The sequence below is a fragment of the Chroicocephalus ridibundus genome, chromosome 7 (assembly GCF_963924245.1).
Source record: "Chroicocephalus ridibundus chromosome 7, bChrRid1.1, whole genome shotgun sequence".
NCBI lineage: Eukaryota > Metazoa > Chordata > Aves > Charadriiformes > Laridae > Chroicocephalus > Chroicocephalus ridibundus.
In genome coordinates, this window is record NC_086290.1 from 22,934,563 (window position 1) to 22,960,015 (window position 25,453).

Here is a 25,453-nt window from a genome sequence, read left to right on the forward strand (position 1 = left end):
AGGCTGAGAGAGTTTGCATTGTTCAGCCTGGAGAAGAGAAGGCTCTGGGGAGAGCTTATTGCAGCCTTTCAGTACTTAAAGGGGGCTTATAAGAAAGATGGAGAGGGGTTTTTACCAGGACTTGTAGTGACAGGAGAAGGAGAAACAGTTTTAAAATGAAAGAGGGTAAATTTAGATAGGACATAAGTAAGAAATTCTTTATGATGAAGGTGGTGAGACACTGGAACAGTTTGCCCAGAGAAGCTGTGGCTGCCCCATCCCTGGAAACATTCAAGGTTAGGTTGGATGAGGCTTTGGGCTACGTGATCTAATGAAAGATGTCCCCCATTCCTGTTGCAGGGGAGTTGGACTAGATGATCTTAAAAGGTCCCTTCCAACCCAAACCATTCTATGATTCTGTATCTAAACAATTAATAATTCTCAAAGAGCATAGTTTCATAGACTTCATGGAAGAAATGGATTTTATTTTACCTTATGAAACAGATTTTTTTTATTTAGTTTCTTTCAAGGATCTAGACTCTACTGGTTGTAAGGTCTGAGTGCATATTCCAGTACTGAATGTTTAGTTTGAGCACTTAGTGTACTTCTGTTGTTAATATTTAATGAAGGTATTCATCATTTAGCACTGGGCCTTGAAGTAATCGCTATTTTGATTCCAGTGACAGAAAAGCAACTCAAGTTGGTTCAAAAGTTAAGTCATTCAAAAAAAGTGCAAAGAAGGACTATCAAGACTTAAAGAAAAGTACTTCATATTGTTGTTGTTGTTAAAGTAAGTAGCAATGAGAAACAGCTTCACATTGAGGGTGGTATATTTTTTTTTTTTTATGAGATGTATCATAGAATCATAGAACGTGTTGGGTTGCAAGGGACCTTTAAAGGTCATCTAGTCCAACCCCCCTGCAGTAAGCAGGGACATCTTCAACTAGACCAGGTTGCTCAGAGCCTCATCAAGCCTGGCCTTGAATGTCTCCAGGGATGGGGCCTCCACCACCTCTCTGGGCAACCTGTGCCAGTGTCTCACCACCCTCATTGTAAAGAACTTCTTCCTAATGTCTAATCTAAACCTACCCTGCCCCAGTTTTAACACCATTGCCCCTCGGTCTATCGCTACATGCCCTTGCAAACAGCCCCTCCACAGCTTTCTTGTAGGCCCCCTTCAGGTACGTGAAGGCCACTATATAAGGTCTGGCCGGTGCCTTCTCTTCTCCAGGCTGAACAACCCCAACTCTCTCCACCCATCCTCATAGCACAGGTGCTCCAGCTCTCCGATCATCCTTGTGGCCCTCCTCTAGACCCTTTCCAACGGGTCCGTGTACTTCTTGTGCTGACACAGAGCTGGACACAGTACTCCAGGTGTGGTCTCACGAGAGCAGATTAGAGGGGGAGTTGTGGGGGACCGTGTCAAAGGCCTTGCAGAAGTCCAGATAGATGATACCCGTAGCTCTCCCCTTGTCCACTGATGCAGTCACTCCGTTGTAGAAAGCCACTAGGTTGGTCAGGCAGGACCTGCCCCTGGTGAAACAATGCTGGCTGTCTCGAATCACCTCCATGTCCTCCATGTGCCTTAGCATAGCTTCTAGGAGGATCTGTTCCATGACCTTCCCAGGCACAGGGGTGAGGCTGACAGGGCAGTAGTTCCTGGGGTCCTCCTTTCTACCCTTTTTAAAAATGGGTGCAGTGTTTCCCTTTTTCCAGTCGCCAGGGACTTCACCTGACTGCCATGACTTCTCAAAGATCATGGAGAGTGGCTTGGCAACTACATCAGCCAATTCCCTCAGGACTCTGGGGTGCATCTCATCAGGTCCCATAGATTTGTGTATATTCAGGTTCCTCAGGTGGTCACAAACCTTGTCTTCACTTACTGTGGGAGGGACTTTGTGCCCCAGGTCCCTGTCTTGTAGCCCTTCAACCTGGGAGGTGTGAGGAGAGAGGCTGGCAGTGAAGACTGAGGCAAAAAATTGTTCAGAACCTCACCCTTCTCATCGTCTGTTGTTACCAGTTTGCCATTCTTGGTCATCAGGGAGGACACGCTTTCTTTAACCTTCCTTTTCTGGTTGACATACCAGTAGAAGCCCTTCTTGTTATTCTTAGCATCCCGTGCCAAGTTCAGCTCCAACCGTGCCTTGGCCTTCCTGACCTCATCCCTACATACCCAGGCAGCATCCCTATACTCTTCTCAGGACACCTGATCCTGCTCGAGCTGCCTGTGCAGTTCCTTCTTGCCTTTTAGTTTGACCAGCAGGTCCCAACTCAGCCATTCAGTATGTAGAAAAGGACTTAAATCTCCAGTGATCTTTTTTGAAAAGAGACCAGGAAACATCTGTGCATGATGCTTGTGAACAGGGAATTTATTTAAAAGAGATTATTTTAGCTGACATCAGAGGAAACAATTTCCACTGTGTAAATTATTAAGACTGATTATTTTGGGAGATGTTCTTTGTACGTAATCTGCTAAATTAAGATAAGTTTGTCTAAATATGTAATTGAGGTTTCTGACTTTACTGAGGTTTAGTAACGTGGCTTCAGACTTGTTAGGATTTAATTTATTCCTAGAAAAGTTAGCTAAATAGTTCAGCAACAACAAAGATAAAGAACAGTCCTTTGCCTTAGTTCCATATTAGCATGTTGATGCACACAGCAATAAGATGCACTGGCCAAGGCTGCCATTTGTACTTTAACATTGTGAATACAGTATTTAAGAATGCAGAGGCCACTGTATTCTTAAATATTTACCTCAGTTTTTAGGAAATAAAAATTCTCTGGTAACTGTTGGCTCATTCTATATGTGTGTGTGTCTATGTGTATTCTTTGTTTATTAAGCATGCCAAGTAGCAGGGCTGACCTGCTTGCCTTTATCTGTATCACAACCTTGGACAGCCTTCTAATTTTTATTGTCTGGTGCTGTGGCATCCTGCTCTTACACTGTCAGCATGCTGATGACTGTTTCCTAGTATTATTCATTATGGTGTCTTTTTTCTTTTCAGACTGTGCTGAAGATGGTATATGAGGAGAGCCGCAAGATATTGGCTTTGTCAGAACATCCCGTTGGTTTTAGGGAGCTGAAAAATGTTCATGATACCAGAGCGGTGATGGAGGGATGGCAGAAGGAGGGCTTAACCTTGTTGGATGCTATACAGTCACTGAAAGATTACGTTAGCAAGGTGGCAGATAGAGGAGACAAGGTATGACAATAAAAATATCCTTTAAAGCAAGGGAACCATTTTTTTTATATATAAAGAAATGCATATTGTTATGTAGTTAGTGCTTGTATGTATATATATAAATGTACCTATGTATGAGGAGCAAGGGACTCTTTCCTTTCTGAGATTTGAACAGACCTCTTTGAACACCTTTGGTCTGCTTAAATTAACAGATAGGTATACTCATACACAGTAGTAATATGGAAGACAGCGGATTGGAGACTGAGAGAGATGCCATTTAAAAAAAACAATTGTTTTAACAGGAACATTCAGGTATTGCTGCTGACTGGAGAGGAGAACTCCTGCAAGCGGTACAGAGCATGTTTGAGAAGGAGAGAAATGTGTTGCAAATTGACTTGAAGTCTCACTTCTCCAATCATGAGTCTGGTGATGACGGTTCGTTAGTGGAAAAACTGGAGTATATCATGAAACAACAAGTAAGAAAACCTCTTAAAGTGTTATGCTCATAAATCACTTCTACTGTTGCCCCATATTATTTGGACATTTTTACAGTTTTATTACTCCTGTTGTTAAATCTTATCTCATGCGTTATTCCAGATTGTGCGGGATCAGTAGGCTTTTATAGTCTATGTTTTGGTACCATTTTTCTCACACTTTGTATATTGTCTTACAAAGCCTATTGATTGTTTTAGCTGGCATCCAGAAAAAATAGCGATCTGGAGACTGTCGTAGTGAAAAGGAAATATTTGATAAAAAGGGAAGGAGGGGAAGAACTCCATCTAGGAGTTTCACAGAATTCTCTTGCAAAGGATACATATTGAACTAACTCTGAATCTCTTTTGGGATTTTTTTGCTGATAATGTTTAGTTTTTAGGTTCAGACCAGATGGTTTGTCGTAACGATGATGTATGAACTATTATTAATAAGTATTACTTTATTTGGAATCTAGTGAAGTGGGGTTTTTCTTTTTTTACTTAATGTTAACATGAAGCATGAACTTAGTCATTTGAAGTTGCCTCTGTGCTTGTACTGCAAGGGTTTCTCTAGGGTTTATCTTTGTAGAAAATATGGGAACAGCCTTGTAGATTTAATAGGCCTTGGTTTGTTTTCAGGAGGAACAGAAGCAGATGGTTGTAGAGCACTTTTTCTCCTCAGACCGGAATAGCTTGCTCTCTGAAATACAGGATCTCCGAGCTCAGTTGCGCATGACACATCTTCAGAACCAGGAGAAGCTACAGCAGTTACAGGAAACCCTTACCAATGCGGAAGATCATGGGAGCAAACAAGAGCACTGCCTTCGGAGGAAAGGTAGTAATCCCAGGTTCTTGTTATCCGGTCTCCTATGTCAATTCTTTCTTTTTTTGCCTAGAAGATAAAAGGCAAAAAAAGATTGTTTTGCACAGAAGCAGATGCTGTATAATTCCTCAGTTTTACTAATGCATTCAGCTTTCCTACAATTTTAGCAGAGGAAGGAATTGTTCTTCTTTGTAATATTAATAGTTAAGAAAAATCTGTGCAAAGCAAAGAGAAGCTTTAAAATAACCCAGAGCAACAGAACTGAAGGGTGACTGTTAAATAGTGTACACGTGTAGAAAACTTATCAAGGATAGTAAAATTTTGTTGTTAGTTTTCAGGAAATTCTTCATGTATATGTTTGCTAGTAAATGGATGGGTTTGCTTAATGAGGTTTAGAATCCATTAGTAACGGGTTACTTAAAAGCTTGTCACAGTAACTCTCATAGTCTCACCCAGCGTTCATGTTCTCCTCACTTTGCCTGGTCCATCAGCAGCAGAGCTAGTGTATCTCTGGATACGCTAGCTCTCTGTAGGTGTGTTTCTCTGCTGATTCCTGTCATGTTTGAAAAGAAATGGATTCTCCAGACAAGAACACTTTAATACAGCTAATATTTTTGCCCAATTTGAACCAGTGTTAACTGCTAACATATTGTCAAATTCTCCATAATACAAGCAACTGTTAACATTTTCTTATCCTAGTTGAATTATTAGAATATAAGCTTCAGCAGGAAAAATCTATTGTAAGTGACTTGCACAGCACCCTGTCTGAGGAGCAGAAGAGAGCCTCTGAAACATATGATCTCTTGAATCAAGAAAAAGCAGCCCTGAAATTAGAGCTTTATGAAAGTAAGCAAGAGAATGAAAGACTGCAGAAATCCCTAGAAGAGCTTCAGAGGGAGATAAACCAGTTACGGTGAGTAGGTGTGATGTTTTGTTTTGTTTATCAACAGGTCTGAAAGAGCATTATACTCATTGGATCCACAAATGCCTTAGCACTTGGAAACACAAGGAGGAAAACTAACCTCCCTCACTTGTCACGAATATGATAATTTTTCTTTACTAACTACTTAAATTTATATATTCTTCAGTTCAAATTTGCATATTTACCTTTTCTGTAGCCTTGACTTAGAAGGTTGTGGAAACAAGTGCATGTTGTATTGGTATACTAAAAGTGAACAGACTAGATCCCTGTATCCCTTATGTACCCCACTCCTGCAGCTTTTGTCTTAGTCTTTTGGTTGTTACTTCTGTTTGCCTGTCATCTTGTGCATGGGTTTTTTTTTCTGCCCCCCACCCCCTCATCCTCTTCCTAGCGTATGCGAATTTTTTTTTCTTTCCTCTCACAGGACGACAGTTTTGCTCTGCCAGGATAGGTAACTTCTCCCCATCTTTTAACTGACACTAAATAGAGCAATTCTAGCTTTCCTTGTAGGGGAGGAAGGTGCTCTCAGATGCTAAATAGCTGTGACTTGAAAACTGACCCTCTTTAGAAACAGCAGGGGCCATCTTAAAGAAACAAGTCAATAGACCAACTCACAAAAAGTAACCCAAAATGTGTTACTTGGGTTGCTAGTGAAGGAAGTTCTGTTCTGAACGTAGATAGCAGTGTTGTTTTGAACTTTTCAGTTTTGCATTGGAAAAAAACCAAAAGGATTTGACAGCTGCCCTTGAAGACTTGCAGACAGAACATCTGAAGGAAACAGAGCTACGAGGTTTGTTTGAGGAACAACAGCTTCAGCATAAGAAAGCAGAAGATGAAAAGACAAAGGCCTTGGAGGTAATGCCCTACATCTCAATGTTTCAGTTAATGTCATGCACCAAGGGAGATGAACAGGTTATTTTTGCAGGTTTTTTTCACATCCAATGTTTTCTGTTTAATAACTTTTTAACCCTCCCACTCCCCAACCTTCTACTTAATGTGCATAGTGTTTATTCTGTTTTCACAGAATTAAAGCTTTCAGTTACCCTCCTTAATTGCACATGGAAAAATAAGCAAAAGTTTTTTGGGTTTTTGGTTTGGTTGGGTTTTTTTTCATATCATCTTAGTGGTTTTGGAGCCTTATGCTTTCACATTCTTGGGATCAGTTTTGCGCTGCCCCTGGCTGTGTAGGGAGAGCCAGATTCTACAATTTTGTAACTGCACTCTTTATTCCAGAGCAAATGTGCTATGAGGATGTAATGTGTATGACGAACTGAGATTATGCACAACCACACAATGATACATATGCTTGGCAGAGAGTAACTGGAGCTTTTACAATATAACATGTATTTTTTGAGGTTAACCAAAGTATTTTTTTGTTCCCTTTCTTCTAAATTGAACAGAAAACAAATGAACAGCTTTATCGCTGATAATGTGATACTTGGTTCTTGTGAAAGGCCTACAATGATTGGAAAAGGAAGAAGATTTAACATAAACCTTTTTTTTTTTTTTTAAATAAAAACCAAAACCAAACTCTATCAGATAACTCCAAATCAGTCCTAGTTAAATGCTCTAAGTGAGGAAACACAATTCTGACTCTTACTTCCTTGTAGTCTGGCCTCTCACATGACCTTTCTGGTAGATGTTCAGGTTTGTGGGTGATTTTTGTTTGTTGGGATTTTTGTTACTACTTGCATGGTAGGACATGGGGCTAGCATCCTCCGTCTTGTAAAAGGACTGCTCATGCAGTGAAGGCTGGGACTGTTTTAGCCAAGGCAAAGAGAAAAGAGCACTGCTCCAGGCGTAGTTGTACAACAGATTAAGACACTCAGGGTTCACACCACTGCTGCAGTCTCGCAATGCAGGTTGTCCCTTCAAGCCCTACGACGGAAAGCTGATGCCGCTTAGCATCTCACCCGGCTTTCTGTGAGATCAGAGGAGAGGTGGTGCTGGCTGGGGGGGGAGTAGGGCAGACCCCCTGCCAATGCTAGCTCTGCCTAGGACTGCCCCTTCAGTTGCTCTCTTTCCTTCTGAAGAAAGGCTGGCTCCCAAAATGGACCTAGGGATGGATTATTTTTATCAGCCTGTGCTGTGTGCTTTAAACATATGGGCTGTAAGATCCAGAGGTTTTACATCTACTCTTACTGCTTAGATTTTTGTTTCTTTTTAAATCGACATGGGTTTTTTCTGCTTCAGATGTCACTTAATGTGACTGAGTGATGTAAAGAATAGTGATTTCCTAATGAGTGTCTTGCTAATTGAAGAAAAAATAATGTACTGGAAGATATTTTAACATTACAATCTTTGGTTTTATTACTCGATGTCATGTTGTTAACAAGCATGCTTCTGGCACTCGTAATTAGAAAATTAACATTAAATTAAACATTTTAATACCTGAACTACTCTAGTTCAGTGTTGAATTTCTTCCGGGATAAAACAGTTTAAAATTGCCAAATGCCAGCCTGCCCTATGAATGAGTGTTTCTACTGGACTATTAATGTGCACTTCCCCTTTTGAACAGGAGCTGCAGGCTGCCTTGGACTTGCAGTCAGTGCAGAATAGCCAACTGGCTGTATCCTTGGAACACGAGCAAACAGTTAACGATAATCTCCGCAAGGAACTTCAGATTGAGCACTCCCGCTGTGAAGCATTGCTGTCCCAGGAACAGACCAAACTGTCGGAGCTACAGAGAGCTTTGGATGCTGAGAAAAATCGTTCGTTGGAGCTCCTGAACTCCTTGAATCATGAACGCATTTTGACGGAACAGTTGAGCATGAGAGTGAAAGAAGGTGCTTCTTGCCAGCACAGGGAATTGCTGCTGGAACAAGCCTTTGTTCGAGAACTCCAAGCCCAGCTGGAAGAAGAGAGGTGCAGAACTATGGAGCTAGCTGCTATTATTGAGAAAACACACCAGAAGGCCATTCGTTCCAAAAGGAAGCTAGAAGCTGAAGTACAGATGTGCTGCGAAGAAACCCAGAAGGAGAGAGAGGCCAGCGACAAATTACGAGCTGCACTGGAATCTCTTCAGGGTCAAAAGCGAGAGGTAATCCGTTCCTTAGAAGCCCAGAAGGAAAGAGAGGTGAAGCTGAAAGCTGACTGGGAACAACTGCAGGTGCTCTTCAAGATGATGAAAGAGCAAGATAAAAACAAGAAAGAGGAGAGAGAGAGAGAGCAAAGACAGCAGCAACAAAGAGAGCTAGAGAAACAGAAGGACTGGCAGAGAGCTCAAGAGAGACTGGTGAGAATGCCCCTGCAAGCCTTGCCTTACGTTGAAATAGCCACAAACTGGGATTTACCCCTGTGGATTGTGTTCTATAATTGAAATGTTTTCTTCCCTTAAACAAAGCATCCTGAAAATCACATTAGATGAGCTCTTTTCCTGCATTTCTCCAATGCAGCTGTTTTCAGTGGTTTGTGTCTGGGTTTATTGTTGACAGAAGTTGATCTCTAGTTCTTTGCCTATGCTGGGAATTGCCTGTTGTGAACAGATGGAGAAGAATATGGCTTAAACACAGAACACAAACTAGTTTTCATATCATTGCCCTTATTTTGAATTAGACCCCTAATTATGGTTTGCAACAGTACCCTTGTTTCTCAGCTCCTTCACTTTCATTAGAGGAGGGGGGAGGCTTTGCAGGCTCTCTGGAGACTTGTCAGTCACCATGTCTGGAAATAGATGGAGAAAATGCCGACTCCAGAGTCCTTAAATGGCTTCCTGGTGGCCCCCTGAAAGGCAGTACTGTAAAACTTCCCCTATAAGTGGTCTGTGAGTTAAGGCACACCGAGATGGATATATCCTAGTTAGGTGTGATGCTTTTATTTGCAGTCTGTGCGTGTATGTTAAAAAAAACAAAAAACCCCAAAACCAACCAAAAAACCAAACAAAAAACCCTAACAACCCCAAAAAAAAACCCTTGCATGCGTGTATGTACATACATGTGTGCGTATATATAAGGTGCAATTAACTACTACTTATTCTGTTCAAACAGCAAAACTTGGAACGGCAACACCAGAGAGATGAACAAAGAATTAAAGAGCTGCAGGAATTACTGGCAATATTAGAAGAAAGAGAAAGAAATCTCCCATCTCCAAACTGTCAACAAGAACTATTGCGTACCTTAAACAAAGATCAAAATGCCGAACAGGCCACAACAAAAGAAACTGAAAAATCACATTTGCAACAGCAGCAACAGCAGCTAGAAAAGATAAGACAGCAATTGCTTTTTGTGGCTGTGCAGCTGAATGCGTTCATATATAAAACTGTAAATAAGTGAGTAGTTGTTCATAAAATAGTAGTTTTCTTTCCATCCAGCTTCTGAAAATGTACGGGTCATGGCTGAGAGCCCTGTGCTGAAGGGACTGAATGATATGTCTGCTTACAAGAGTCAACCTTGTCTGAAAATATGGCTCCGTGGTGGCAGCAGACTCTGGCTGTTCTCATCCCGCTGCCACCATTCCCATTAGAAGCTTGTGTGCCTGTGTTTGAACTAGATCTGTGAAGTGACCCTGCTTAAAAAGAACAACGCCAAAAAAAAAAAAAAAGTCCTACTGGAAAGAGTCTTTAGGTAGTTTGGCAACTGCAGCAGTCTGATAAGAGAGCAATCAAAAAAACCAGGTTAATCAACAGATACACGTATTTAGAACAGGAAATGCCATTGATCGTGGCAGGGAAAAGCTAGGGGTCAGGAATGAGTGACCAAGTAGCAGTAAGTTCTTACTTCTTTAGTAGCAGAGTAAAATAATAGTGATGTTTTGCTGCAGCCTGAATTTGCATGATAGATTTCTGTTAAGACTGGTATAAAATACAGACTTCTGAATAAATCCTATGCGGCACTATTTAGAAGTTTTACTCTTAAGAATTAACAAAACATGCTAACTTCTGTGTGTCTTCATAGCATTTTGTGTGATGAATAGTGCGTAAGTACAGCTTCAAAACTGAAAGGTCATCCAGTGGGGAGAAGGAATCAAATGTACGTTAACGTTACCACAAATCAGTCTGATACTGAAAAAGTATTTCTGTTTAACAGAACCGTTAATGACTGGTCTGCATCAAATGATGAAGCTATAGCCTCTTTACTGCAGACATTAAAGGAACTAAAGTCAGGTTTATTGTCTCCTCTTGCATCTCAGGTAAGGAAAACAGCATATATTTGTTGATTATCAGTAAGTTGTTCTGTATACTTCGGGTTGCAATACACATGTAAATTGATGGATTGATTTGATCCCCCCCTTCCTTTTTTGGTAGAAATTCTGAGGAAAATTCTGTTTTGCTTTGAGGATGAAAAAAAGACGTATTCTTGTACTCACACTGTCATGACATTAACATATTTTAGTATCAGATTCCTGCTTTTTTTGTTGTATTACAGAGTCTGCTTCTGATGGCATTTTTTTTCCTAGATATATAATATGTCCAAGGATATCAAACCATGGGATGTGTTGCTGCTGCTTCTGTACGCATTCAGAGACAGCAATTTTTCAGCAAATTGTCAAGTAATTTTCAAAAAGCGCAACAGTAGTTTGTCGTCTCAGCAGGGATGTTTTGGCTGATGTTTGCAGTATTGCAAATATTTTATACAAACCTAGGGATTATCAAAGACTGAGCTCAGGTCTATTAATACAAAATACATCATAAAAACATAGCTTTTAGATACCATCTTATTCACCAGATAACTTTGCGCTGTCATTTATGTCTTTCTCTCATAATAACGAAAGAGATCTTCAACCACCTTTCAGCCAAAATTTTGGGATTTAGGGCTAACTAACAGTCTTGGCTCTTGTTCAGTTCAGCTTCTCTCTATTCCCTCACCTGCTTGATAGCAGATCTCCAGAAAATACACCTTGTCTGATGCTTTTATAACTTCTGTTGTTCTCTTGTGCTCTACAAGCTGCCTTGACATGGTGCAGCCTCTCCCTATGTCTAACTGCTTACAAAATACAATAAATATTTTCCTTCTGTTGCCTGTGCAACCACTTAGGTGGCTGCCAGATCGATCATCTCTAAACCTTCAGGAGCAGGATGTAACCTTTTCCCAAGCAGGTGTTCATGGAGTTATTTTGGTTAAGCCTTCCTCTCACAAAGCTGTAGAGCCCTCTGCTATGGACAAAATGCTCGGAGACCCTGTGAGGAGAACCAGACAACCTTATGGCTCTATTTAAATCTGACTTAGCAGAACTCCCTCCAGAGTTGAGCTGTTTTTCTGGCTCTGCTCCCTCCAAGTTATTACTATACTGGAAAAGAAGAAATAGTTTGTGTTGTTTTTTTTTCCTCTGATGCCATTAAGTCTTCTGCATTAGAAAGTCTGTTGCAAATGCTTTTCACAACTTCAAGGTTTTCTAGGCTCTCCTCGTCATCAATTAGCAGACCTCTTAACATTAAGCCAGTGAATGCCATACAGAATGGCATTCCCTTCTCTTGTTGGACTAGACTTTGCAATTGCCTCCTCCAGGGACTATGACCACAATAAAATAAAGGGGCTTGAGTTTTGCTTGACAAAAAAGGGTGTAGTGGAGCGCTTTTAAGACACAGGCCTTTCTATAGCCTGGAGGGCAGAAACTCTACCTTGATACCTTTTCTTCTGTGGGCATCAAAGGCCCTTCCTCTCTGCCCTCTTTTCTGGCTTTGATTTTTTTTTCCCAGAATCACCTTTTGTTTCGGTTTCCTCCCTGAATTTCTGCTTTAAGGTACTGAACTACATGCCCTGGAGACCAAAGGAATTTACTGCTGTTACCTCCTTGAGTTGTGATAAATTGGGGACTATTAGTCAGGGAAAGTGGCAAAATGCCAAAATGAAAAATTTGTGCCAAAATGAATATGGAGTCAACTGGTCAATCAAATGCCAACTGGTGCAGTAGAAATCAAAAGTGTAGATGAATCATGTAAGAAAGACTCCTTCAGACACTACGTGTATCTGTTACTGCCTTCAAACTGAGCTTTGGGAAGTCTGTAAAATGCCTAGGATGGTGGGACCGTAGTCCTTACTGGGTTGCTTACTGAGGAGGCCACTATAAAGCAGCTTCCCTCCACCTCAGTGCGATACGGATGGGTTTTGTTTCCCATGTTTGAAACATTTTTAATAATACTTACCTGAAGTGGGTTTTGTAGTGCTGTGTGTTTGAAGTCCTTATCCCTGCCCTTGGTCTCAAAATGCTCTTCTGTCCCATCTCCGTGTATAATATGGCACAACTGCCGTAACAGTGAAAGCTACACGTAGGGAAATAGGTGCTTTAGTTTATATAACTTCAGTAAAAGCCTGAAATTGTATAGAACATCTGTGAATGACATAAGTACAGGACAAGAGTTCAACTTGGAAAGAAATAAATACCTAATTTCAAAACAGTACTGAAGGTAGCGTAAGATTCTTGAAGCATTTTTTAAACTCATTTTAAATATGCTGAGAAGTGGAGAGTCTTTGCTTTCTGTCATTTTAAAGAAGCTACAGTGTCAAAAGGGAGGAAGATGGGTTATGTGCCATGAAGGTACCGATAGGATTGGAGTCCCCGTTTGTTGTTGTATATATTGCAGGCAGACTTAGATGGCTGTGGTTTATTAAACTTTATTATATAATATTGGTTTTTTTACTTGACAAGTTGCGCTTTTCATAGAAGACAAATGTAAATGGCATGTGTTAGTGTATTAAGGTATTCATAAGAAATTAATCCTGAAAAAGTTCAAACTCCTAATAAGGTTGTACTCAAAATAAGTTGCTAGGAGAAATTGGGGTCAGTTGTGTGTACTGGCTCTTCTAACGAATATAGATCTTATTTCAAGGGATAAAACATTAACTGTCTCAAAAAATATCTTTTCTCTCTCTTGTGATTTGGCATATCATGCACTGATGTAACTATTGACCATTAACTTGATAGTCAATATGAAGAAGTTTATGAAGGCAGAACTTCATCAAAAAATTGGACCTGGAGTTGTGGGTCTCATTCCCACAAGAGATGACTTACTGCAAAACTGAATTTCTCAGAATTGAGTGTGACTTTTCAGAATTTATGTCTGTAGTTGCTTCACAGTGTGTTTTTGTGCATGCATATACAGACACCTTTCTTCACAGTTTCTATGCTGCGTGTGATGTTGAAGAGAAAGCCAGATGATTTTTTTTCAGTTTCCAAATGTTTGGGAGACTCTGTTATTAAAGGGTATATGATTCCTGTAAAGCCATCAGACAGATCTGTAGAGAAGTGATAGTTTGATTAACAATTAATTTGATACTGCTTAAGAAGGGCTGCATGTGTGTTTCAGTTACCCATCCTACTTTTTAACACCTGAATGCCATTGCTTATTTTCAGGCTCATTATTTTTATGTTTTAGTTTGTCCATAAAGTTAGGTTATTATGCGGTTTGAGATGTTTTGGCTGTGGAAGTAATGTGCAAAAACCATCACGGCTCATTTCCTTTGGGTTTATTTTTTAGACCAGATCCGTGGATGACACGGAGTCTGTTCGAGAACTGGAACGAGACGCTTGGCAGCTAGAGAGGGACATGGTGCAGAACGCACTGCAACAGGCCGAGTCTGAACTGGCTAAAGCCACCCTTGAAACTGAAAACAAACCAGGGGCAGAAGCTTCTAGTTCTAAGGTAAAATGATCGTGGTGGCCAGCAAATGGGCTGTCTGGAGCTTGACGAGCATGCCGTAGCCGTTAGCGCATCATTTAACCCCTTGGCACTTGGTTTGCTTTCTGTGTGAGAACTGTTAACAACCCAAGATCATAAAAACCTCTGGAGACTTCAGTCCTTGTTAGTAATTCTTCTTGGGCATTGCCTGAGGGATTAATGTCACATGTAGAACAGGTAATTTAGTAATTTATTTTTTTTTATAAATATGAAAAAACTTGCTGTTGCAGAGGAGCCCGGAAGTGTACAGCTCAGATTTCTGTGGATAGAAGTATCTGTCAGATTATGGCATTTAACTTTCACTTATTGCTGTAGTCTTTTTCAGTTGCTATTTTAAATGGCGATTTTTATAGATGAACCATTTCATAAACTGCATATTAAATTAGGAACACTTTGCCCATATGTCCCACATCAGAAAAGTCCTGTTGTAACTTTCTGCGTGTTAGACAGGAACTTGCACCAAAAGTAACCTCGCTCTTTGGAATCTCTTTTCACTCTTAAATGGAGAGGGAGATCCAGTTTTCTTGTCTAAGCATGAAAATATCGAACATCCATTATTTTTATTTTTCCCCCCAATCTTAAATACTTTTTATTCCTCTGATGCATTTGATTCTAATCAAGTCAGATGGGCGCTTATCCCAACATGCTTTCTTGTTAATATTTATTTAAAGCAGATGTTATTTTCTTTGTTTTACATTACGACAATTTTGCTTCAAAACATTCAGGATACTGAAGGCAGTCCGACACTCCAAGCTCGGGTGCTTTTTAGCTATGCACAGAATTGTTCCAGCTGCCCTTGTATCCTCAGTATGGATGTTTGACATGAAGACAGTTTGTTTGTGGTTTGCACACCAACCAGTAACTAGGCCAAAATTTTCTAGCCTAGACAAGACTTTATAGACATACAGAAATTCAGTAAACGTGGTACAAGCCTCCATGTATGATGTCCAGACTGCCAGAGTGTAACGCCACTACTTTGTACCAAAACTGGCCAAGTAACAGACTCTGTTACACAAATACTTACTCAAAATTTCATTTTAGAGAAGTGTACACGGCTTGTATAATTATTAAATAGCTTTCTACAGGTTTGTAAAGCAAAAATAGTTTTTAGATACCTATGCCCAACAAAGTTGTGGGAGATACTGCTGGAAAAAGCAACCAACTTTTCTGACCTTTCTGTAGCTAAATTGTAATACACTGGATTTCTTCTTTTTTTTTTTTTTTTTTTTTTTCCTTTCTGCAGTTGCAGAGACTATATAGGAAGTACCTTAGAGCAGAGAGCTTTAGAAAGGCTCTAGTTTATCAGAAGAAATACCTCTTGCTGCTTCTTGGTGGATTTCAGGACTGTGAGCAAACAACCCTCTCTCTAATAGCACGTATGGGATTCTACCCCTCACCTGCAGACCTGCAGCTTTCTGGATCACGTTCCCGTCCTTTTACCAAGTTCAGATGTGCAGTCAGGGCAATCGTCGCAGTATCAAGGTAAAGCCGAAACACTCACTGTCTCTTACACATGGTGTCAGTGCTAAGTTGGATGAGTACTAAACTAAAGATTTATAAAAAGCTGCTTTTTTTCTTGAGATACACCCAGCTGCAACGTATTTGGGAATCGGTGCACAACCATTACGAACTGATGTCCTTTCAGGTCTGACACTTACCTGTTTGGTCTCATTGGACAGTCTGTCTTGTATCAGAATGTGATCATCTCATCAGTGATGGCTTTCCTCTCTTGAATCCAGTAGCCTGTGTTCATTAGGTGTGGTTCTATCATACTCTGTCAATTACTACAAAATGGGGTTTTGTTAGCTGTACTTGGGACAATATGCCATCTCATAATGGCTTTTGCATCCATTTAATGAAAAAAAAAAAAAGTGGTTACTTCTGAGCAATTCCCTTGTCTAGTAAAAATTTAAGACTTTCAGCAGATGGCACAGAATGTTTTCAGGCTGTTGACTTTGACATGGATGCTATGACGGCAATATCAAAGGATGTAGGAACAGTGACCTCCAAACTATTCCTCTGAGGCAGGAAGAGCTGCCACAACGGAATAAAATGGGATAAGCCCTTATTCTAAAGACTGAAGTTAAAGAATTCTTCCTCCGTTCCTGCAAGGATTGTTACTTATGCTGTTTAATATGTTTCATGACAACAAATAGTTTAATATTAAAATTTGGTGTATTTTTGCTTATTTTTAATCATACTACAAATTTATTTTGTTCCTAAGGTTAAAGTTTTTGGTGAAAAAATGGAACAAAGTTAGCAGGAAGAGCGCACAGGGTGAAACCATTTCTCACAGCATAGGAGGTCATACAGGTAAGCATTTGGACAAGTACTTTGTTGTAATCATAATTTCTCTTTGGCGATGTGTTTCATTTAAAAACAAAAATAAAAAAATACCCACAGAAGTGGCAAAATCGGTTTAGCTCTTAACACAAATGTGTTTATCCATTTCCTGAACACAGTGATTAAGAATTTACAAGGACATTGTAAGAAATTACAACTGAAAACTTTCAGAATTTATAATTTACAACAATGGCAAGCTCCTTTCTTCTCCCTTTATTACAACTGCTCAAGCTGCAAAACTGAGTCCTGTGTTCATAAAACTCATACGAGAATTATGTTTGGTACAGCTTGAAGCTACCTGCAATGGAAATTAATGCCGTGAGTTATTAATAAGGCAAGGACAAATACTGCTGGAATAGTATTAAAACAGGTACATGTGGTTTCATAAGTCTTAGAAGTGGTGTACTTACTAGTGTTACCAGAGGTGAAAAAGGGGTTTTAAGTGGTTCCAGAGGTCCAGAAGAGACTTAATCTGATGGCAGATATACCCTAACTATTTTCTTGTGAGTTTATTAAGTGCTATCAAAAATGACAAAGTGGAGCAAATGGGTATATTGTCGGATGCGTTCGGTAAGGACTGTTTTCCTTTGAGTTGCTTATGGATGTGTTTGTATGAATTTGAACAAACATCTTAATGCAGTACCCAGTATTGTGGAACTGCCCCATTCTATGTAATATTCCACTAATTGTGGCTTTTTAACACTAAACAAAATTCAGATGAAATAGTGCATTATCTGATATGACATGATTTTCACTGTTCTCAGTTGCTGGAAATACTTATTTTAAAAAAACCCAACCTCCTACATAAAACCACTGTGATGTGGTTCCTATGAAACTTGAATCCTGAGATGCATGCTGAAATTTCTACCTCACTACAAAATAGCATCTTGTCAGCCTCACTAAAAAATATTTGATTTCTTGTTGTGATTTAAAGGACTTCTCGAAAGGAGGTTTTCTTTTTTAATGAAAACAAAACAATACCCCACCACCCCAAACCTTCGCCAAACCAAACAAAAAAGTCTCTTCCTTTCTCTGCTGTCTCTAAAGTTGGAGACTGTAAGTCAACAGTAACATATAGTTAGAGCAAACAACAAGTATTAAAATGTCTTGAAAAAATATTTTGTGTATATCAGAACATCCCCTGTATGGATATAGCAACAGCTACTGAAAAAGCAAATCTGGAGAAAGAAACCAGTGCAAGTTCTCCATTTGTAGGGAGGAGTTGTTTGACATGAAAATGTCTAACTTCTGTTAAATCTGGTTAAAACAAACAAACAAACAAAAAACCCCAAAGCAAAAAAGCAGTTAGCTATAAAAAGTGTATTTTAGCTGCATTTAAAACCAAACACAATTGTACCCTGCTGTAATTCTTGTGGGGTTTATTGGTTATGTGTATGATAGACTGTTAGGAGTGGTTTCCAGTGCATAGTTTTTAACTGCTTCATATTTAACATAGCGTCTGGCACCAGAACAGAAATTCCAAAAGAGCAGCAGCCCCCATCTGTTGACGTCAGCTCTCCCCCAACCCGGGACACTGGGATGTGCCGCAGAACCAGCTCTGCGAGATTTGTGAGCCACTCCCCCAGATCCTCTTACTGCTTACACAACAGGTCAGTCTGTACTCTCTGCCTACGTTAATCACCCTGATGGATAGTCTTTCATAAAAATTTAACCACGTATTGGAGGAGGTACTTGAACAAGAAGAGGAATTTGTTTTCTTGGACCTGGTAAATGTTTTATTTCTTTCAAGATGCAACAAGAGAAGAAAACTTCTCATTTGCTTTAAGCGTGTCTAATGTTCTTGCACTAAGAGCATTCCCAGTCGTGTTCCCAAATTTAATTTGGACAGGCTACAGGACTTACAATGGCTATGTTCGTTAGCCTTCTTTGAGGGGTAATTCTGGTTGCTTTTGCCATCCAAGTTGGAGGTTAATTTCTGCGCATCCTATGGAAGCGGCTCCCCTACCGTATTCCATTAGTATTAGCTGCCTTCAGACTCTCTGCACAGACACAGAATGGGAGGTGGAGAAATTGTGGGGTATGTGCTGTTGCAGTTTTTCATGTATTATGTCCAGTTCTGCACCGAAACACAACCCCAGAGACTTGTTGCTGGGTTGGATGTCACCGGTGATGTTCTGCACAGCGCTGCTAAGACAATGCCTGAGCTGCCAGCTCTGTGCGCGAGTTGGAGGAAAGTGGCCTTCAGGCATTACTAACCTTCTCACTCCCAGGCTCTCCTGGGACCTAGAATAATTTCAGGTATTGCAGTCTACTACTGCGTGTAGCATCTCCTCTCCCAAGTCACTCCTCGTATGTGGCTTCCTCCTTAAAGTAAGGATTTCCAGGAGCTGATGTGGAAAGTAGCTGTTCTCAGTCCCATCAGCTTGGGATGTGTTGTTTGTTTATTAACTTCCTTACTAAATTAGAAACTTTAACCAGCAGGCAAGAATTTTCTTCATTAAAAAAAAAAAAAGAACAGTAAGAAAGTAGCTGTGGTGATCTAGAGGAATACACAAAGACAGCACATTATTTTAGATTTTTTAACAGTGCTGACTGATTTAGGGGACAGGACAGTGCTTGTCACGAAGGACATTTAGTGTTCTGTTTTGATAGAATTTAGTAAAACATTTTGGAGAGTTAGAAACCTGCCAACATTTCCCCAAAGACTTAATTCTACCCCTCTGTTCCTCTGAGAGCCTGCTCCTCTGTCATGGCCCGTATCTGGGTCTGACTGCCAGAAACAGTAGCTGGCAGCTTACCTATCAAGAAAAGCCATCGGTATTGTATGGAACAAGGGTATTAATTCCCTTATTAACTACCCTGATTCGGAGTCACAGAAGATAATGGCAGGGGTTGGAAAGAACTGGCCATTGTAAGTGAAGATCAGGTTAGTGACCATCTGATGAACCTGAAAATGAACAAGTCCATGCAACCTGATGGGATACACCCACGGGTACTGAAGGACGTGGTGAATGAGGTTACTAAACCGCTCTCTATTATATTCCAAAAGTCACGGCAGTCTGGTGACGTTCCCCCTGACTGGAAAAGGGGAAACATAATCCCCATTTTCAAAAAGGGAAAGAAGGATGAACCAGGGAACTACGGGCCAGTCAGTCTCGCCTCCATGCCTGGTAAGATTATGGAGCAGATCCTCCTGGAGGCACTGCTGAGGCAGAAGAATAACGAAGAGGTGATTGGGTACAATCAACACGGCTTCACCAAGTGCAAATCGTGCCTGACAAACCTGGTGGCCTTCTATGAGAAGGTCACAACATCAATAGACAAGGGGAGAGCAACTGATGTCATTTACCTGGACCTGAGCAAAGCCTTTGACACTGTCCCGCATATGACATCCTTGTCTCCAAGCTGATAAAATATGGGTTTGATGGATGGACAATGCAGTGAATAAAGAACTGGCTTGACAGCCACACCCAAAGAGTGGCTGTCAATGGGTCCATGTCCAAGTGGAGGCCAGTGACAAGTGGAGTCCCTCAAGGATCAGTACTGGGACCGGTCTTGTTTAACACCTTCATCAGCAACATGGACAGTGGCATAGAGTGCACCCTCAGCAAGTTTGCTGACGACACCAAGCTGTGTGGGGCGGCTGACATGCTGGAGGGAAGAGATGCCATCCAGAGGGACCTTGACAGGCTGGAGAGGTGGGCCCATGCCAACCTCATGAAGTTCAACAAGACCAAGTGCAGAGTCCTCCATCTGGGTCGGGGCAATCCCAAGCACTGATATAGGCTGGGCAGTGACTGGCTTGAGAGCAGCCCTGAAGAAAAGGACTTGGGGGTGCTGGCGGATGAGAGGCTCAACATGAGCCATCAGTGTGCACTAGCGGCCCAGAAAGCCAACCGCATCCTGGGCTGCATCAGGAGAAGCGTGGCCAGCAGGTCGAGGGAGGTCACTCTCCCCCTCTACTCCACTCTCGTGAGACCCCACCTGGAGTACTGCGTCCAATTCTGGAGCCCCTACTACAAGAAAGATATGGACGTGCTGGAACGTGTCCAGAGAAGGGCCACAAGGATGATCAGAGGGCTGGAGCACCTCTTCTATGAGGACAGACTTCAGACAGTTGGGGTTGTTCAGTCTGAAGAAAAGAAGGCTCTGAGGAGACCTTGTAGTGGCCTACCAGTATCTTAAGGATGCCTACAAGAAAGCTGGTGAGGGTACTTTTTAGGATGTTGAGCAATGGTAGGACTAGAGGGAATGGATTAAAACTAGAGATGGGATGATTCAGATTGGATGTTAGGAAGAAGTTCTTCACCATGAGGGTGGTGAGGCACTGGAACAGGTTGCCCAGAGAGGTGGTGGAAGCCCCATCCCTGGAAGTGTTCAAGGCCAGGCTGGATGGGGCTCTGAGCAACCTGATCTAGTGGGAGGTGTCCCTGCCTATGGCGGGGGGGTGGAACTAGATGATCTTTAAGGTCCCTTCCAACCCTAACAGGTCTGTGATTCTATAATAATAGTAGGTCTCAACTGATTACTCTGTGACTGGGTTAGTGGCAGCTCAAGTCTAATGTGGATCCAAGATGGGTTACACGATTTTGTTTCTTGGCAAAGCTATACAGAAAGAAGGGATGGATAGGAACTACCTTCTGCTAATCAAAAGGTACAAGGGGAAGGAAAACTCCTAACTCCAAATAGGAGTGTTTTTCGCACAGTGACCCCTCCAGTGTATATTTCTGCTAATATTTGAAATTTATTGTTAATGTCCAGAAAGGAGACACAGTGTAGCATCTAAAGGGTGTCCTTTTTCAACCTTGTCCTTCAAAATAGCATTTTACCTGCTGAACAGGAGAGTACACACCTGGATGCAACATGTTTCTCTTCAGTCCTCCTCCTCAGAAGTGGGTCTTTTCTCACTTGGCTATTTGGACTTGCCTCTGGCTGCAGCCTTCTTACCTGGGGGACTTTGTTGCATATCAGTAGACAGAGATTCATAGATATTCCCGCTTTCATCAAAACATCCTTTCTTTTAACTCCCCTGTATACAAAGATGCCTGGTCTGTATTGTTTTATATGTAACTTTTTGGTGGTGGTCGTTTTTACTGTTGTTCTAGTTTGCTTTGCACTGAATTACTGCCTATATGAATGTAACTTTATTATATTTATTTGAGAGTATAGCATGAGAAGAAGAAAATAATTTGTTTTCCTTTTAAGATTGCATCCACCCACAAGTTCAGCTTCAGAAAAGTCACTTGTGCCTACTCAGGATCCTGAACGATCACTGACGGAATATATCCATCGCTTAGAGGTTATCCAGCAAAGACTAGGGGGTGTGCAGCCAGGTAAGAACAACCTTGTTACCCCTCACAGCTGCCAGCAGTCTGGGCTGCTTTTTGCAAGGTTCTTCCTACATATTGCCTGTAACACTTAAAGCATGTAAAGAGCATCATTTTAATGAACAATTATAATTATTTGGGGGGGGAAAGGAGAAAAAATTAAGTAATTCCCTGAAATGAAACCTTTTTATGAATCATATCTAAAACTAGTCCAAGTGTAGCATTTCTCAAAATAAGTGCTTAGTGAAATTCTTCAGAGATAAGGCTGAATAATTTCTTATGATTTCCAACCCCCTCCCGTTACCAAGTCTAAATGAGCAAATGTTGCAGTTTAAATGAAGTTGTACATAGAGCTGATTTGCTTTACTGTCAAAGAGAACCATTGTAATACCTGAACAGTGCTTTCTCTGCAGCACAAACTATAATACTTCCCTCATTCATTGCTTCCTTATATTCCATAGCAGATTTAAAAAAAAAAAATAAATTGGAGGCTGGTAAAAACAGCCATCTAGTTCTAAGATTGATTGAAGAGCATACAAAGGATTGTAGTGGCACTTATTTAAAACACTTCCAACTGAGTTTACTTAATCTTCTAGTTACTCACTCTTGTTATGTCTTAGTTAAATCACGGAAATTCCTCGTCCCAAGGAAGAACTTATAAACTGTCATCACGTCATCCTCAAATCATCTCCTATCAAGATATGATTAGATGTGTTTTCTAACGTTTTGTTATTTTTGAGACTCATGTCTAAGCCTTCTCCAGTGTCTCTGGATTATGAAAACAGAGCTGGACTTCCGGCTCTCCGGAAACAAACAAGGCTAGCTTTGCTTACAAATTCTAGTCTTGCTAGTATCACCAAAGTCAACAACTACAGTGACAGTTCCATATGGTAACTATGATATCATTCTCGGCAGGATTTTACCTAGAAACCTTAATATTGTGACTTCGTGGGGTTTGGGGTTTTTTCCCCAAATACTGCAGCTGTTTATGGCAGATATAGATAGATAAACAAATTTTAGAATTGAAACCTGACAGCATTTCTTAGAAATAAGGTATTTTGCTTTATGCTACGTATTCTACAACTGGGACACCATTAATAGCAGTTTTGTGCAAAGTGTGTATCATTTTTGCAATTTTCATGTTACCAGAATGATGATGTCAGGAATTACAGAATGATGTTGAGACCTTTAGAACAGTGCTGTGAGCAAAATCATTTCCCAGTTTCTAATGAACTTTAAAACATCTACTCAGTGACAAGATGTTGTCGAGGAACAGAATGCACGTTGAATCATGGCAAGAGTGGTGGAGTTGAACTGAGCAGCCCTATTGCTGTGTGTAAAGTAGGCCTGCGACTGGGCGCTGGTCTTGCCGTGTGAACATTCACTTTGGCAGACATGTGAGCTTTCAAATCTTGTTTTCTATTGTTCCTAGGTGGCTTGTGAAAATGGTAATTGCTTTCAAGGTAGCTCATATGAAGCACACTGAGGAAATTACATGCTGCTAACTGCAGCCGGTTGCTTCATAAGTTTTTTCTTTCAAAGAGTTTTCTAATATTCATTTGTTTTATTTAAATATAGGTCAAGTTCCAGGCCCGCCTCACCAGAGAAACATGAAAAAGTGATAAGAACGCTTCTGAAAGCTGTACTGTGAACCTCCCTGAGTTATTGCTTCCGAGTTAGTCCATGCTGAATGGAGGCAGTTGTGGTCTCTTCTGCAACTGAATAATGGGCAGTGCTTTTGCATCAGATTTTTATATGACTTTTTATTACATTTTAGTACTTCAAAAGGAAATTACTTTTCACCAAGAACAATGTTTTACATTCTCATGTGAAATTACTACTACGTTAACAGCTGAAGTGTGCCTGCATCACTGTATTGTAACTTGCACAGTGTCCCTTTGGTGTTTATTTTTCTATAGTGTATAGTTGAATTCCTTGTAAAAAAAGTTATTAAAATGGCATTTTATTAGTGAATTCTTACATTGTATGGTTATTTGTTTCCACCTTACCTATTTACTTATTTGCTGTTCCTAAAATTTTTTGGGTTTTAATATTTTTGTAGGATTACTCTGACTAACAAAACAGCTAAAATACTCCCTCAAATATCAAAGATATGTATAGTCTTCCATGAATTTGGGATTTGCTCTTCTCGTTTTATAATAAATTAGTCCTTCCTCAGTCTTTCTCATCACACTCCAATTCAGTGTCAGGCCACCGCTCCTTCAGCTCTTCTGTGACTGAGCTGTGCATGCGTGATCTATTTGCTCTGACTGAATTCATGCAATGTAATTAATCGGTGCCTGCTTGGGAAGTCAAATGCGTGTTAGATTTACCTCCAGTGTGACCTTCACCTCTCAGACTGATCTTTCCAGCCATGAAACTTGACTCAGTATCAGAGCTGTCCTTCAGTTTCCTTTAGCGTCCCCTCTGGGGAGAGGGAAGAGCAGAGCTTTGGGGGGAAATTGCCTCGATGTTCAATGTACAGTGTTTCCATACAGTACAAGATCTCTGCCTCCACTGCACTGTGGGTTTGTCCTGTTTGGTGTGTCCCCTCCACCCTGCTCCAAGTAACAGCTTGGGCACGTATCTTCTCTTGCTGCCTTGTCACAACCAGCTACTACCGTGCTGGGTTGTATTTGTTGAAGATTTGAATAAAGGTAATGGATGCTAGTCCACATACAAGCAAACCCGTGCTGGAACTAGCAGGATAGAAGGGCACTGATCTCCTGGAAAACTTAAAAGTAATTTGGAAACAGCAGAACTCAGCTGGCTGCACCCTTGCATCTCCCTCAACTTACCAGAGACTCTGAGAGAGCAGCCTGAAAAGGAGCTGCCTCTTGACACTTGGCAAACTGGAGCACCTGTGTTACAGAAATGCTTACATGTTTAGGAACTTTAAAAAAAAAAAAATAGTTTCCAAAATAGATTTGTATTAGACTAATGTTTCTAAATGGGAAAATAAACAGAGTCAATGCAGGAAAGCAGAAATTAAGTTCAGTCTAAAGTGCAAATAGATGGGATAGAAGAGAAATAAGTAAAGCTTACAAATGCTGAATTAGAAGTTTTTAACACAGCTCTTAGACTGCTGGTAGTTATCTGTCCTGTTTAGTTTAGTCTGAATCCTTTTAACTTAATTTTCCTAATTTAAAAGGCTCATAACTTTTGTTTAACTGTATGCATTTTTGCCAAAACCAAACAAACCAACACCCTGAACTATATCTAATGTAAGTGAAACTCTCACTTGCAAATCCTAGCTCTGCCCAGTACCTTGTGCTGTAGGTACCTCTCAGGGAGGCAGTTCCGAATGTGTACGGAGTACGCAGGTACAGAGTTTATTATCCTATGAGAGCTACAGGAGAACCTATTACCTGACTCAGCGTAAATTTAAGAGGGCCATGAACAAACAGTAATTGGGTAAGATTTGGTAAGAAAGATTGCCAAAAGTAACATAACTTCTCCAGAGTTCAAAACCAATTTGAACTGAATAAGTTTATGCTGGATCAGTGAGTGTATCGTATTTCTTCTAAAAATGCAATTGTAGGAGTCTTAACAGTAGATGTAGCATTCTGTCAAACTGCACACTCTGAATTGTATTGGTGTCCTTTTTGTTTAGCAGAGCATGAGTTTATTTTCTGTTATAAATATTGTGTATTTCTAGACTAGGGTTCAAAACTGGCACTAAATCAAATTTGTAATTTCACGCTTGCATGTGAACTGCACTCTTCATTTTGACTTTGTAAGCAAGAGGGCTATTAGACCTCAGGGCCTGTACTCTTAATGAGCCAGTAAGTAGTGACACTGCAAATCTAAATTAATGACCAGCTGTCCT

At 40.6% G+C, this 25,453-nt stretch overlaps 1 protein-coding gene across 1 annotated transcript in view; it reads left to right on the top strand.

The window, feature by feature from the left end:
- Positions 1 to 23,592, top strand: part of PCNT (pericentrin) — a 104,756-nt gene extending 81,164 nt beyond the window's left edge. The window contains exons 40-53 of the mRNA XM_063341208.1: positions 2,985 to 3,182; positions 3,464 to 3,637; positions 4,274 to 4,469; positions 5,157 to 5,370; positions 6,084 to 6,234; positions 7,898 to 8,614; positions 9,366 to 9,646; positions 10,404 to 10,506; positions 13,793 to 13,957; positions 15,237 to 15,475; positions 16,218 to 16,306; positions 17,793 to 17,946; positions 21,503 to 21,630; positions 23,203 to 23,592. Coding sequence (XP_063197278.1) covers positions 2,985 to 3,182; positions 3,464 to 3,637; positions 4,274 to 4,469; positions 5,157 to 5,370; positions 6,084 to 6,234; positions 7,898 to 8,614; positions 9,366 to 9,646; positions 10,404 to 10,506; positions 13,793 to 13,957; positions 15,237 to 15,475; positions 16,218 to 16,306; positions 17,793 to 17,946; positions 21,503 to 21,630; positions 23,203 to 23,246 — 2,853 coding nt within the window. The 3' untranslated portion in view covers positions 23,247 to 23,592. The remainder of the gene's footprint in view (positions 1 to 2,984; positions 3,183 to 3,463; positions 3,638 to 4,273; positions 4,470 to 5,156; positions 5,371 to 6,083; positions 6,235 to 7,897; positions 8,615 to 9,365; positions 9,647 to 10,403; positions 10,507 to 13,792; positions 13,958 to 15,236; positions 15,476 to 16,217; positions 16,307 to 17,792; positions 17,947 to 21,502; positions 21,631 to 23,202) is intronic.
- Positions 23,593 to 25,453: the final 1,861 nt, after the last annotated feature.